Below are 16,138 nucleotides of genomic sequence, written 5' to 3'. Positions count from 1 at the left end.
TAAAGCATTGTTGGCCAATAGGGAAGCAAGTTAGGCGGGACTAGGAGAGAAGGAGGATTCTGGGAAATGTAGCAAGAGTAGCCATGAGATCCCTGGGAAGACAGGACACATAAGGCGGGTGTCCTTGATAAGATAAGTCTTTATAAAATATATAGATTAATGGTTATGGTTGATACTTAGTACAGAGCTAGCAAATGAGAAATCTTAGTCATTGGCCAGCAGCACTGTAAATAATATAAGACTCTGTGTGTTATTTGGGGCCCTAACGTGACGGCGGAACTCAAATGGCTGGCGGAAAGAGTTATCGTTACAACGGTGCACACTTGTAATCCCAACACTTGGGAGGTGAGGCAGGTGGATCTCTGGGTTCGAAGCCAGCTTGGTCTATACAGTGAGTTCCAGGACAGCCAGAGTTACACAGAGAAACTTTGTCTTGAAAAACCAAAAAGGAAACTGCTCAGGTCAATGTGGTAAATAAGGGACACGTCCCAACACAGCCTGACTCCATTCTGACACCAACAGCCCAGAAAGAAAAGTGGCTACATCCACCTTGGATTAGGTTCCTAATACCCACAGAGCAAGTTACAACCATAGCAACCCTAGTTCTAGTGAATCTGGTACCCTCTTTGGGCTTCCATTGGCACTGAATGCACATGGTGTACATATATACAGGCAAAACACTCATACAGATAAAATAAAGGTAAAAATAAAAACTTTAAGAGCAGGACAGAAGTCCAGGCATGGTGGTAGACACCTATAAGCCCAGCTCAGAAGCTGGAGTATTCTAAGTTCAAAGCCAGCCTGGGCTACACAGTAAGACGAGGGAGGGAGGAGGGAGGGAGGGAGGAGGGAGGGAGGGAGGGAGGGATTTGGGGATTTATTGGAGCATGCTTGCCTAGCACACTCAAAGCCTTGGGTTCAATTCCCAACATGCCAATCCTATATTCATGAGGTTGAGGCAGTAGGTTCAGAAGTTCTTGGTCATCCTGCCAAAGTGAGTGTTTTGTTTTGTTTTGTTTTGTTTGTTGAGACAGGGCTTCTCTGTGTAACAGCCCTGGCTGTCCTGGAACTCACTCTGTAGACTAGGCTGGCCTCGAACTCAGAGATCTGCCTGCCTCTGCCTCTTGAGTGCTGAGATTAAAGGCATGTGTCACTGCTGCCCAGTCAAAGTGAGTGTCTTGAAAAACAAAATCATAAATAAATAATTTTCAAAGAAGAGAGACAAGTTTATTATGGGAGGTATCCTCAAAAATAAAGTAATTTTAAGGAAAAAAAAAGAGAAACTAGTTGGGAGTTGAAGTGAGCCTCTCACTGGGGACAATAAGTTCAATACCTTTGGCTCTCTAAATTCAGACAGGTGTCTATTTGTTTATCTATGAAACACCAGATAAAAAGAGTTGACTCCCCTTATTTATTATCTTTTCTTGGTAAGACCTAATTGTGTAGCCCAAGCTAGCCTTGAAACCCTGGAATTGCATGCAAAAACTAGAATTACAGACATACGTTTCTGAAAAGGTTGGTGGAACACACCCAACAATGGGAAGATCTTGATTTATAGCTCTGGACTACTCATCAGGATCCATTTAAAAAAAAAAAAAAAAAAAAAAAAGAGCCAGGCAGTGGTGGTGAATGCCTTTAATCCTAGCACTCAGGAGGCAGAGGCAGGTAGATTTCTGAGTTCAAGGTGAGCCTGGTCTACAGAGTTCTAGGACAGCAAGGGCTACACAGAGAAATCCTAACTCAAAAAACCAAAACAGCAGCAGCAAAAACAAAAAAACAAAAAACAAAACCACAATGGGCAGGAGAAATGGCTTGGTGGTTTAGAGCACCTGCTACTTACAGAAGACCGAGGTTCAGTTTCTAGCACCTACATAATGCTTACAACTATCTGTAATTCCAATTCCAGGGATCTGTCACCCTCCCTCTTCTGGCCTTTGAGGGACCAGGTACATACTCAATGTGCTTACATACATGCAAGCAAGCACTTATACACATGAAATAAAAATAAATCTTTTTTTTTCTTTAAAAGTCAGTGTTAATGAGAAAAGGGGACTGGTGAAATGACTCAGCAGTTAGGAGCACTGGCTGCTCTTCCAAAGGACCTGGGCAGATGCCCAACAGTCACATGGTGGCTCACAACCATCTGTAACTCCAGTTCCAGGGGTTCTGGCCCCTTCTACTGTTCTCCACAGGCATCAGGAGCACAACTGATAAAAGTCTCAGTCGCCAGGCATTGGCGCACACCTTTGATCCCACCACTCAGGAGGAAGAGACAGGCAGATCTCCAAGTTCAAGGCCAGTCTAGTCTACAGAGCAGAGTTCCAGGACAGCTGGGACTACATAAAGAAACCCTGTCTTAAAAAAAAAAAAAAAAAAAAAAAAAGTTCCACTTTAGGAAATGGAGAGATGGCTCAGAGATGAAGAGAGCATATTACTCCTGCAGAGGTTTTAAATTTGATTCCCGAAACTTATAGTTCCAGCTCCAAGGGACTCTAACCTCCAAGGCTGCCTGTATCCAAGTGCATACATATACATGCACACACAAGTTTGTGCACACAATAAAAACAAAAATAATCTTAAAAAATAAAAAAGCTCCATTCCACGATGCAATAGTGAGCATCCCATCTCACCAGAGTATGAACACTCTTGGATTATGTCTTGGGAAGAAATGGCGAAGGAAATGAACACTTGAAGATGACTAGAATAGAGTATTACTAGGTGGCTCATCCTCATTTATGTATCCCAAGCTGATTTAATTGGTTGACCAACATCTTCATGTGTCACTTCTGTCTTTACTCAAGCTAAGTACCCAACAGTGATCCCCAGCTCCACATCTCAACAGGCCCACATGAGTGCTCATGAAACCTGTGTCAGACAGACTCAAGAATCTTGTGCATTCTAACACTTGTGGCCAGATAGGAGTAGATGCTAATTTCAAAAGTATTCATGCTGTTCCTTCCCCATAGAATTAAGACTAATAGGAAATAAGCCTTCAAATAGTCATGTACAAACTGCCTTGTCTTCACTGACTTGCAGGGGACAAGGGATAGACAGGAGGCCCACTGTCCTGGAAGAAGAGCTGCCCAGCTCAGCCACAGAAAGGATGAGTCTTTCAGGCAGAACAAACAAGGCACACAGCAGTCAAGGAAAGAGTTTGGTTCATACAAGGATTCACTGGTAGCCTGGTTAGATATAATGTAGAATGAGGGTGAGACACACAGGTGTGGGCCCAGGAGGAAGAACGGATACTCAAGAGTTGAGTCTATAGGCAATGGGCAGCCACTAAACACAACTTCGGTGTCGGAACAGCTGAGGGGAGAAGGTAGAATACAAAAAAATAGGACATAAGGGTCTTTGAACTATCCTGCTTGGCTTTGTGATTTTAATTGCCCACTTGAAGTTTGGAAAGTTCACTAGAATTCCTTTGAAATTTTCCCTCAGGTATCTAACTGAAACTATTATTAGCATAAGGAATGCTTTAAGGCAATGGCTTTGCCCCAGTCAGTGACTGCAGTAGGCAGGTAATATTGTACTCTAGTCCCCAACCTCAGAATGTCTAGCACTACTGTCAAGGAGTCATAGGTTTGGTCACCATCAGACAACAGCTGAAAGATCTCTGATCAGAATGATATAAGTATGTCAGCTCTAGTAGGTTCATGGTAGGGCTCATTCTGTGGCAAGAGGTCAAAGATCATCAGGAAATTAGGTGTGGTGACTATAATCCCAACCCCAGCAAGGTAAGAGGACCTAGAATTCAAGGCCACCCCAGGCTGTGTGAAAGACTCTCAACTTGCCTCCCTAAAGGGAAATAAAAGGCATTAGGGGTTCATACTCCAGTCTCTAAGGGCCTATGGAGAATCCGAACATAAATTGGAGACTCAGTAGCAGCAGGCTCCTCCCTAAAGGCTTCCACTGCACTTGGCTGGGATTAATTTTGAGTATCCCCTTACCCAGGTTCATGAAATGGATACAACCTTGTTCTCCCAGATACTTAAAAGTTATTTGTCTTTAATATCATAGTATGGTCCAATCAGCATCCAACTGTAATATAAAGAGTAAACTAACTACAACAGCAATGAGCTCTTCTCTAGGCCCTCTTCCTCACCTTACAATGGGAACAAATACATCCAGCTCTGAGCATGGTGACTGGCCCATGCCTACAATATTAGCATCTCCAAACCAGTTCAAGTTACCCAGTTTACCCAGTGATATCCTATCTCAAACACACACACACACACACACACACACACACACACACACACACACACACACACACACGGTATATGATGACAAGTGTTAACACAGCTAGCTGGGTATGGGTTGATTGATCAGTTCAAGGTCAACCTCTGATACACAGAGTTCAACGCTAGCCTGGGCTACATGAGACCCTTGTCTTTTTGTTTGTTTATTTGGTTTTTCAAAACAGGGTTTCTCTGTGTAGCCCCGACTATCCTAGAACTAGCTTGTAGACCAGGCTGTCATTGAACTCACAGAGATCTGCCGGCATCTGCCTCCCTAGGGATGGTAGTGCTGGAATTAAGGACATGTATGTGGCCTGACGGTGGAACATGCCTTTAATCCCAGCATTCGGGAGGCAGAGGTAGGCGGATCTCTGTGAGTTCGAGACCAGCCTGTCTACAGAGCGAGTTCCAGGAAAGTCTCCAAAGCCACAGAGTAACCCTGTCTCAAAAAATAGATAGATAGATAGATAGATAGATAGATAGATAGATAGATAGATAGATAGATAAAAATAAAGACATGTGGGCTGGAGAGATGGCTCAGAGGTTAAGAGCACCGACTGCTCTTCCAAAGGTCCTGAGTTCAATTCCCAGCAACCACATGGTGGCTCACAACCATCCCTTATGAGATCTGGTGTGCAGATATACATGGAAGCAGAATGTTGTATATATAATAAATAAAATCTTTAAAAAAAATAAATACATGTATGTGCTACCATGAAAAGTGATACTTTGGGGGGCGTGGACAAACACCAAAAATCACTAGCCCCTGGCCCCACAGCACGTTCTCCTTGGCCTTCTGACATTTTACCAGGACACTAAAACAGACCTATCTTTCCCCAGCTGCAGCTACTCCTTCCTGCATCTGTTTAGAAATGCCTGGGCAGTGGTGGCACACGCTTTTAATCTCAGCACTTGGGTGGCAGAGGCAGGTGGATCTCTGAGAGTTCGAGGCCAGCCTAGTATATAGAACAAGTTCCAGGACAGTCTCCAAAGCTACACAGAGAAACTCTATCTCAAAAAACAGAAAAACCAAAACAAAACAAAAAAAGAGAAATGTTTTACACTAAAGAGTACCAGAGCTAAAAGCCTCAAGAATAAGTTTCCCTCAACATAAAGTATATGATCATTTTGCATATATTCTATCAGTTTTTATGTTATGTTACTCAATAACAGTGCTCAGTTTATTAAGGTTCTTACCTGGGTTGTGGCGGGAGAGGGAGGGTGGCACAGCAGGAAAATTAAGAACAGGGAACAGGCTAGGGAGATGGCTCAGTGGGTAAAGGGCTTGCTGGAAAGCATAAGGACCTAAGTTTGAGATCTAGCACCTATGTACAAAGCTGGATGCACAAACATGTAATTCCAGAGCTGGGGAGGTAGAAAGAGGATCCCTGGGGCTTGCTGCCAATCTGTGTAGCTGAATCAGTAAGCTCCGGACTCAGTGAGAGATACTGTCTCAAAACATGGTAGAGAGAAGTTTCGAACAGTTATCAATTTGTGGCTTACACGTACACATAGAAACCCTGAGAAGTAGCTGGCGATGTTCTGGCATTCACTAACTGTTCATGCCATTTGCTGTAGACCTACTTGATGTTAGGTATGAACAAGTCAGGGCAGATGCGCACTTGCTTTCCAAGAGCCTGAAGACCAGAGACATATATGCATGAATCAAAAATCCCTCAAGGAAGCCCCACAAAGCCCTGTTCAGGAAGATATAAGAAGGGTCTCCCCTAGGGTTCTGCAGGGAGTATGGGTGCTTCATTAAGAGTCAACATGAGGCCGGGCGTTGGTGGCACATGCCTTTAATCCCAGCACTTGGGAGGCAGAGGCAGGCAGATCTCTGTGAGTTCAAGATCAGCCTGGTCTCCAGAGCAAGTTCCAGGACAGCCTCCAAAGCAATAGAGAAACCCTGTCTCGAAAAAACAAAACAAAAAAATGAATCAATGCGAACCAATCAATTGTTTCCTACCTACTTTCCTTCTTTGGGTTTCTTTAGATGTCACTGCATCAAACTATCTGGGCTTAGAGATACCACCTTCATCAACCCAAACCATAGTGTCTCCAATCACTGCGAGGCCACTGGAAGAGTTTTCTGCTCAGTCAGTCCCCAGACCTCGTAAAGCTCGCACAGAAGTCTCTCCAATGTTGCTCCAAGCATCCTAGTGAGACAAACTAGACTAGTATTTCACAGATGAAAGGTCACAAAGGCAATGAGTAGAGAAGGGGAAGATTCCAGTTTTACAACACATAATACAATGGTCACTGTAACACGAGAGGTTGAGCAGGTGGTCCCCAGGAAAACATTGCTTCCTGTACTCTTCATCCTACAGAGGACTGGACTGTCCTAAGAAACTAAAAGGAGCTGAATTAAACTTAGCAGAGGGTGACCCATTTTAGATGAGGGGACAGGGACGGATCCTAAGTATCTGACACCAAAGCAGACACTGAAAGGAAAAAGAGCAAGCAGCTCATGACAACAGTAGAGACAGTCTTCAGTCACAATCTTCTGGACACCCTAAATACTTAGTAACAGCTGTTTAAAAAGAGACAATAGCTAGAGGTGCAGATCAGTATCAAGAGTATATACTGACCCTGGGCTCAATCTCCAGCAAGTAAAAACAAAGAACTAAAACAAGACCTTTGAATGCTAAAATGGAAAGATCAGAGAAGCTGGACCATAAAGAGAGCTACAAAAAAAATAAATCCGAGTACAAACCAGTGGACTGCCTGATGATGGCATTGGGCTATACACATTGCCCTCATTTGTGCAATCTATTAAAGTCCAGAAAGGTAGACACAATGGAAGGCTAAGAAGACTAGACTGCCAGTTAGAACTGTCAAACTTGCTTTTTCCTCAATGAGAGGTGTTGCCTCTCCACTGAAAGTTTTCAGAACATCCCAGGTAGTTCCATGCTCCCCAACAACTGACAACTGAACCCAGGGCTTCCTGGGAACTACATAAATGATCTCCTACTGAGCTACTCCCTATAACCTTTGATATGCTCACCCAAATGTGGTTGGCAAATGTTGCCCCCCCCACAAAGATACATAGGCCCCAGGCTTTCATTATTCCTAATCTATTATAAATCACTAGAATTTGAAGCATTTCCTAAAATGGCCTAATTAAACAACAGCTTAAACACTGGAAGAAGTCAGAACAAAAGATGTGCAGATTTGGGTGGTGGCAGCATGTGACTTCTGGGAGGCAGAGACAGGTGGATCTCTTCGAGTTCAAGGCCAGCCTGGTCTATAGAGCCAATTCCAGGACAGGTAAGGTTGTTACACAGAGAAACCCTTTCTCCAAAAAAAAAAAAAAAAAAAAAAGTGTAGATTAGCACAATATAAATCTCTTAAACTCTATGAACACAGAAATTGAGTCATAAGGTAAACCCTGGAGAGAAAACAAGCAAACCAAAGAAATGAGAGCACCCAATAAGCTTGCTTAGTTGTTTGTCAACTTGACACAGGCTATGGTCATCTGGGAAGAATGAACCTCAACTTAAAAAAAAAAAAAAAAAAGACAAAAAAAAAATCAAAATCAAAAACAAACAAACAAAAAAAAACTTCCTCATCAGATTGGCCTGCAAGCCTGTGGGGAATTTTGTTGATTAATCATTGATTCGGGAGGGCCCAGCCCACTGTGGGCAGTGCCACCACTGGGTAGGTGCTCCTGGGTTGTAAAGAAAAGCAAGCCAACAAGCCATGAAGAAGAAAGTAGACAGCACTCCTCCAATCTTGGCTGCTCTGCATATACATATGTTTGGTTGTTTTGAGACAGGGTCTCTCGACAGCCCTGGCTGTCCAGGAACTTTATAGACCAGGCTGGCATCAAACTCAGAGATTTGCCTCCCAAGTGCTGAGATTAAAGGCATGTGCCACCACAGCTCTCCTACTTTTATTTACTTTTTATGTGTACAAAAGTTTTGCCTGCATGTATGGAGATGCACCAGTTTATGCCTGGTACCTGCTCAAGTCAGAAGAGGGCTTTCGATCCCTTGCAACTGGACTTATGGATGGCTGTGAGACACCATGCAGGTGCCTGAAATTGAACCCTGGGGCCTTTGCAAGAGTAACAAGTGGTCTTAACTGAGTCATCCCTCTAGCCCCTCCTACCCTGGTTGAGTTCCTATCTTTGCTTTCCTTGATGGTGGGGATAAAGTGTAACATGAAATAAACCCTTTCCTCCCCAAGTTGCTGTTTGGTCATGGTGTTTTTTACAGCAATAGAAAGCAAACTAAGACACCTGCTTGCTCTTAAAAGCCAACCTTTGATATGTTCACCCGAATGTGGTGGGCAAATGTTGCCTGCCTCCACAAAGATACACAGATCCTACTCCCTGGAACCTGTGAATATCCTTCACCATACCTCAAAAGGGACTTATAGATGTGGTTAAGGATGCAGACAATAAGATCATGTTCCATTATTCTAAACTGACCTGTGAAATTCAGAGAATGTTCTCCAAGCCTGATCTGGAGTGTCAGAAAAACCAGCCAATGTTAGAATAGGTCACAAAGAAAGCACAAGGTACAATCTCCAGGAACAAACACTGACCCTGGCAAGTGGCCAGGAAGGAAAGAGGATAGTTCAGTTTTACAAGTGTAAGCAGTAGATTTTGGCCAGCAACTTCAATGGGGTTATAAGCAGGTTATGCCCCCAAAGGTTCCATCAAGAAGCGTACATTAGCTGTGCTATGGTGTTGCATGCCTTTAATCCCAGCAATTGGGACGCAGAGGCAGGTGGGTCTCTGTGGGCTCCAGACCAGTCTGGCCTACAGAGCAAGTTCCAGGACAGCCATAGCTGTTACACAGAGAAACCCTGTCTCAAAAGGCCAAAAACAAAACAAAAACAAAAACACTTGTTTGCTGAACTGTTTGCAAAACTGTCTGATAGTTATTCTGTGTGGTACCAAGCCACTGATACAGTACCCACTCCTTCCGATGTACTGATGCTTCCCCGAATTTAGCCCAGCTTCCTTCCTTCCACACTGCTTCACCCCACCCCCTCCACCCAGTAAGTCACAAATGTGTCCACACATTCCCCTTTCTCTGGAATCTGTCTTCCTCTTTCAATTTCCATCATCTAATGTGGGCCTTTATAATCTTTGCCAACTGTATCTTCTACAATCAATTAATGAACCGATATGATGGACAGTGATATAGCATTAGGAACATGAGTGAAAAAAGAACCCCACCAACCCCTCCAGAGCGAAAACACTCCCCAAATTGCCTACCTAGCCTCTCTTGGGTCCTTAATTCATCTCCAGGGACTCAGGGACCTTCCCAACACTCATGATGGACCAGCTCAAGGCAGACCACATGTAAAACACGGGTGCAAGTTGCCTGCCCATCACCAACCATGCCAGCACCTGCTCACCCTCATCCCTATCTCCTTGACTATTTTGCTTCCAAAACCCAGAAGTCTCCACCTACAACAGTCCTTCACGATGATAAGCCGGGAATGGTGGCCTGTCACCCTCCTACTTTTCTTTCTAGAGCTCAATCTGTCACCAGGCTGCTCCAGTCCTACTCATCTAACACTTTAGCACCCACAACATGATCGAGCATTGACATAACTGTACTATCTGTTCCTTTACCAACAGTACCAACCCTCAGGGAAAAGACTGTGCCAAAAGCAATTTTCTCAACACTTCCGGAAGCTCAGTAAAAGGGCTAAGTGAAACAAGCACTCAGCAATGCTCCATGAGCAGAGGGCATCCCAGCTCCTTCATTCCCTGATCCTCCACAGCGGCTTCCTGTCACCATTGGGCCAAGTTCACACACCTTGTGGAAGAGAACATTATTCTCTGTCCCCATTGCCCACAGCCCGAACACCTACTCATCTTCCAATAATCTTCCAATTTTATCTTCCTTCCACCCTCCTCCAACTCATTGATGTGGTTTTGTTTCTCTTTTTCTTAAACAGGCCGCGCGACACTCCTGGTAAATCTTTGGCTGCCTCCTTCTCTTTCTGTATTCAGTGCGAATCTAAGCAGAGGAAAATTTGCATTCAAGCACACAAATGACGAGGCGGCTCAGGACGATGACTCACTAGCCAGGGCTGCTGGGTTTGCAGAGTTCGACCCCAGAAAAACTATACGCCCAGACAAGCCAGGGAGACGGCAGAAGGACCTCACACACACACCCCGCACGTCCCCGGCGCCCAGAGGACCCCGCAGGTTCCCGCCAGGATCTACGGCGGGTCCGGTCTGGCCTCACCCTCCCGGCGGGTTAAGTCCGACCACCCGGTCCTCGCCCCCGGTTACACTCACATTTGGCTGACCAGCTTCTGCCGAAAGGCGGCGCTACGCCAGTCGGTCTCCTGCCCCGAAACGTCCATGCCCGTAGCTCGCGTACCTCGCCGCCACAGCCACAGCCGCCGCCACCGCAGCCGCCTCTTACATAGAGCCAGGCCCGAACGCGGAAGCGGAGCGATCCCGCTGCCGGGCCACGCCGGAAGTAAAGGGATTGTGGGAAATGTAGTCCTGTGTCCTTATACGCATGCGCGCAGGTGAGCGTGCGCTCAGTCTCCGTGAAACCTACTTACATTTTGTTGTCAGTGTTGAAGTGGGCTAATTTTGCTGTTGTAATGATTGCTAATGGATAATACACTTTTTTTTCTAAATAGTGTTATGTTATAATTTTGGAATTTTAATATCTAATTTAACATATATGTACATTCTACAGTTATCAAGATAAAACTACTGTTGTCACTAAAAAGCAATGTTAGGTTTAGGATTTCTGCTCAATGAATCATTAAGCTCAATATTTGAAAGAAAAGCAAAAGCCAATTTCTGTTAATGCTTTCTCTGTAGTCCATATTCCTTACTTCTTAGAGGTTCATCCCTTTAATACAAGACATTTTGAGTATTTTGACCTGTTACATGGTTAACTGTTGCTGTGCTTGTGTGTCTTGAGTTCACCTTTCAGTGTTTATATTGTGCCAAAATTCTGAACCCCCAAAATCACTAAGAGACCCATTTCTATGCAAAAGCAAAGAGACTTTCATTGTTTAAGGAGCTAATCCCATTAGCTCAGGCCCTTCTTCCCTTCAAGACACGAGGGGAGGGGGCAGGTATATTGGGTAGAGCAAGGGGAGTGTCTAGGAGTAAGCACAGACTCAGGATAGGTGCGCTTCTGAGCTTGGACGACCCTGTGTTGATGGGTCAACTGGCTGTTATGGCCTATAGGCCCTCCCAGGGTGGTTGCTATGCTCTGCACGTCACTGTTATAGACTTGTACCATAAAGCACACCTAGAGCTAGCTAACATCTGACTGGTTCCTAACCACGAGGAGGGTATCTGACTAGGGCAGGCCAAGCACGGTCAGGCAAGCACGTGTTGAGTCTTTTCTATAGCCTGCCGTGGCTGTTAAAGCAGGGGGCTGGCCCCTTCAGTCTACATGATTTAACTTTAGAGTATCGATTACAAGGTAACAAACCAATTTCATAACTCTTCATTTTCCTAAACTATATGAAAGTCATCATTTAAGTAATCTCTCTATCCTAGCAATCTGGAGGCAGGGGCAGGCAGATCTCTGTTGAGTTCGAGGCAGCCTGGTTTACATAGTGAGTTACAAGTCAATCAGGGCCTATATAGAGAGATGGTGTCTCAATAAAGCATCCATTTGTTTATTGTTACAGAAGAAAGCACTTGTGGGGGTTGTTTATTTATTTATTTAGTCTTTGGAAAAGTCTTAAATACATGTGGGTTATAAACTGAGTGTAATGAACCTTAAGAAGAAAATTTAAAACTGCCAAGCATGATGGTACATGGCTTTAATCCTAGCCTTTGGGAGACAAAAGCAGGCACCAGGTATGTTCAAGGCCAGCCTGGACAAGATTCTTTATTCAAATCTTAGTGACTAATATTAACTCTCATATCATACAGCAGAGAGTTCCAAATCAGCCTAGGCTATGTAGAGAGATCCTGTCAATAAATAAATAAATAAATAAATAAATAAATAGCAATAGCTGGGACATTGGTGGCACATGACTTTAATCCCAGCACTTGGGAGGCAGAGGCAGGTGGATCTCTGTGAGTTTGAGGTCATTCTGATCTACAAGAGCTAGTTCCAGGACAGGCTCCAAAGCTACACAGAGAAACCCTGTCTCGAAAAATTGAAAAAAATAAAGAGTGAGTCAAGGGAATGGGCTGTCGCTGGAGCCAGAGCCTGCTGACACGAGACACTCATGCCATGTTGTGGGAGATCTTCTAGTAGTACTACATCCTCAAAGAGTGGAAAACATCTTGCACCCTACCAAGATCTCGAGGATAAGCGATGCAAGGGGAGAGGCAGCTGCTGGTCTTGGACTAAACTAAGTTCCTTGTACGGGACCATGGTACCCAACCATGTCAACTGCAGTAAACTCATCAGGATAATTAGAAGGCAGTTACAGTTCAACAATAATCAAGCCTTCTTCCTCATGGTGAACTGGCACAGCTTGGTGAGTGTGTGATGAAGACTGCTTCCTTGGGCATAGTGTTCGCTTCCCAGGAGGCATCCTGATCCACTCTGCTGTATAAGACTAGAACAATGCCTAATGTGTGTTAAACACTGACCACTGGGAAAAAAGAGACTGCTCAGATCACCACTCATAGATCAGAACATAGGCACCCACCAAGGTGTTAGAACTGCTTGTCAGCCAGCAACTGAGCTCAGTGAAAACACATTCAGCTTGTAAACTCATCTAAACTGGGCCATCTTGTGTTAGAAGGCTAGACAGAAAACCCTTCACGCCATAAATTGCATCAACAGAAGGGGACCAAATGGAGTTGAAGCTCCAGGAACAAGCAGGAGTGTTCCACCTTGATGCTGCATGGATTATCAGACGAACAGTCAGTGCTGGGTGTTGCTGTCAGCACTTCATAGAGTTCAAGTAAGAGAGTTGTACCATTTGGTGGTTTGACATGTTCAATAAATTCTTGAGTCTGGTTTCTTTTTTTAAAAGATTTATTTATTATGTGTACAGTGTTCTGCCTGCATGTATACCTGCACGCCAGAAGAGGGCAACAGATCCCATTACAGATGGTTATGAGTCACCATGTGGTTGCTGGGAATTGAACTCCGGACCTTTGGAAGAGCAGGCAGTGCTCTTAACTGCTGAGCCATCTCTCCAGCCCCTTGAGTCTGGTTTCTATAATATGATTTCAATATTCCCATGTGCCCCTGCAGTCTCAATTCATCTGGATAAATTTATAGAGTGCATCCATTCTACTAACAGGAATAAGTAATTTGTCAGTCTGCACTTCATGATAGATGTTATTTACTTATATATTATATGATAGACGTTATTTACTTATATATTATATGATAGACGTTATTTACTTATATATTACATGATAGGTGTTATTTACTTATCCACCCCGGAGCACAATTCTCCACCCTCAAAATGTACTAAAAGACTGGTTGTAAAATGGAAACTCTCAGGATAAGACACAGCCTGAAAAACCACTATTTTACACAGTAGGAAAGAAGGGAATAGAGCATAGGCCACTGTATTCTCTTATATTTTTGGTTGTGAGCCTAGCCTTAAACGGCTGAGCCATGTTTCCAGTCCAGCCACTCTATTCTCAACACACATAAAGTAGGAAGGAGAGAACCAACTCCACAAAGTTTTCCTCTGACCTCTCATGCATACCCACCCATATGCACACTGAATAATAACAAATTCATTTAAAATTTTCAAAATGTAAGTAATGAATTACAAAATATACTTACAATATTTTTCTAGTCATCTATTAACTATATGTGCTGGCTTGTCAATTTGACATAAACTGGAGTGTAGAGGACACTATAACCATGCCTGCTAGGGACTGGCTACAGGTATGCCTGACCGCGCCAATGTAGGGAAGGTTTAAGAGTGAGAAGCAGCAGCTGCTCCACTCACTCTCGAACCTCCATCTTCGGCTCACTGCCTTCCCTCCAGACTTCACCATGTCCATCAGGGTGACCCAGAAGTCCTACCAGGTGTCCACCTACGGCCCCCAGGCCTTCAGCAGCCGCTCATACACCAGTGCACCCGGTGCGCACATCAGCTCTTCCAGCTTTTCCTGGGTGGGCAACAGCAGCAGCTTTCGGGGGAAGCCTGGGTACCAGCATGGGTCTGGGCGGCTTCGGCGGGGCTAGTGTAGGGGGTATCACAGCAGTCACGGTGAACCAGAACCTGAGGAGCCCCTTGAAGCTGGAGGTGGACCCCAACACCCATGCTGTGTGCATCCAGGAGAAGGAGCAGATTAAATCCCTTAACAAGTTCGACTCCTTCATTGACAAAGTGCGCTTCCTGGAGCAGCAGAACAAGATGCTGGAGACCAAATGGAGCCTGTTGCAGCAGCAGAAGACATCAAGGAGCAACATGGACAACATGTTTGAGAGCTATATCAACAACCTTCGACGGCAGCTGGAAGCCCTGGGCCAAGAGAAGCTTAAGTGGGAGGCAGAGCTTGGCAACATGCAGGGCCTGGTGGAGGACTTCAAGACTAAGTATGAGGACGAGATCAACAAGTGTACAGAGTTGGAGAACGATTTTGTCCTCATCAAGAAGGATGTGGACGAAGCATACATGAACAAGGTAGAACTGGAGTCCCGACTGGAAGGGCTGACTGATAAGATCAACCTCCTTCGGCTGATTCATGAAGAGGAGATCAGAGAGCTGCAGTCTCAGATCTCAGACACGTCTGTGGTGCTGTCTATGGACAACAGCCACTCCCTGGACATGGACAGCATCATCGCTGAAGTCCGTGCCCAGTATGAGGACATCGCCAACTGCAGTCCGGCTGAGGCTGAAAGCATGTACCAGATTAAGTACGAGGAATTGCAGACCCTGACTGGGAAGCACGGGGATGACTTGTGCTGTACAAAGACTGAGATCTCTGAGATGAACCGCAACATCAGCCGCCTGCAGGCAGAGATCGAAGGCCTCAAAGGCCCGAAAGCAATGCTGGAGGCTGCCATCGCTGATGCTGAGCAACGTGGGGAGATGGCCATTAAGGTTGCCAATGCCAAACTGGCTCAGCTGGAGACCGCCCTGCAGCAGGATATGGCCCGGCAACTGCGCGAGTACCAGGAGCTGATGAACGTCAAGCTGGCGCTTGACATCTACCGCAAGCTGCTGGAGGGCGAGGAGAGCAGGCTGGAGTCTAGAATGCAGAACTTGAGTACCCATACAAAGACCACCAGTGGCTACTCAGGAGGGCTGAGCTCAGCTTATGGGGGATTCACCAGCCCTGGTTTCAGCTATGGCATGAGCTCCTTCCAGCCCGGCTTCAGCTCTGTCGGGGGCTCCAGCACGTATAGTCACACCAAGGCTGTGGTTGTGAAGAAGATTGAAACCCGCGATGGGAAGCTGGTGTCGGAGTCCTCTGATATCCTGCCCAAGTGAACAGCCACCAGAGCCGTTGCCAGCCTGAGCTCCTGCAGCTGCCCAGGGGAGACAGATGTATGGCAGAGTGCAGGGAATAAGAGACCCACCAGAGGATCAGCTCTAGCCCTCTGGTAAACTTGGGAGGAATGTTCGATTTGAAGTACCCCTCTCACCCCTGCCTCCCTCCCAAACCCAATTCAATTGTATTTTCCAAAATAAAGCCTCCATCAACTGGAAAAAAAAAAAAAAAGAGTGAGGAGCATGCACGTGGAGGCCCCTTCTTCCTTTTTTTTTTATCATCAGCTTGCTGTACTTACTCCTGCCAGGCCGGCTGGCTAGGTCACTCTGTAAGTAAGGCATCTCCCTAATAAATACCCTTATATTTTTACCTGACTCTGAATTGGTAATTCTCCCATTATCTGGTGTCAGGAGTGGGATATTGCAAAACTAGGCCCCTTTTGGGAGTGTTCGCCGGTCCCACCTGGACAGCAGACTAGCCCACCGGGAAAGCCCCCTTTCTACACAGGTTCTCCCAGCTCTGC

At 45.3% G+C, this 16,138-nt stretch overlaps 2 protein-coding genes across 8 annotated transcripts in view; one reads left to right on the top strand and one right to left on the bottom strand.

Moving 5' to 3' along the window:
• Positions 1-10,671, bottom strand: part of Med15 (mediator complex subunit 15) — a 63,802-nt gene extending 53,131 nt beyond the window's left edge. For 4 of the 7 annotated variants that reach the window (XM_027413169.1, XM_027413172.1, XM_027413174.1 and 1 more), the window contains exon 1: positions 10,507-10,670. In XM_027413169.1, the coding sequence (XP_027268970.1) occupies positions 10,507-10,574 (68 nt within the window). In that variant the 5' untranslated portion in view covers positions 10,575-10,670. Of the gene's footprint in view, positions 1-10,073; positions 10,223-10,506 lie in introns of all 7 variants that reach the window. The other 3 variants (XM_027413170.2, XM_027413175.1, XM_027413173.2) reach the window with 3 other exon arrangements.
• A 3,499-nt stretch (positions 10,672-14,170) lies between these two features.
• LOC100753205 (keratin, type II cytoskeletal 8-like) lies at positions 14,171-15,614 on the top strand. Its single transcript, XM_035444384.1, is given in 2 exon segments — positions 14,171-14,307; positions 14,309-15,614. Coding segments are annotated over 2 exon segments (1,443 nt in total).
• The last annotated feature ends 524 nt before the right edge of the window (positions 15,615-16,138 follow it).

This window comes from Cricetulus griseus, chromosome 4 (assembly GCF_003668045.3).
Source record: "Cricetulus griseus strain 17A/GY chromosome 4, alternate assembly CriGri-PICRH-1.0, whole genome shotgun sequence".
In the NCBI taxonomy this organism is placed as follows: Eukaryota; Metazoa; Chordata; class Mammalia; order Rodentia; family Cricetidae; genus Cricetulus; species Cricetulus griseus.
Note: the sequence above shows the minus strand (reverse complement) of the source record. Positions and strands in the feature narration are given on the sequence as shown.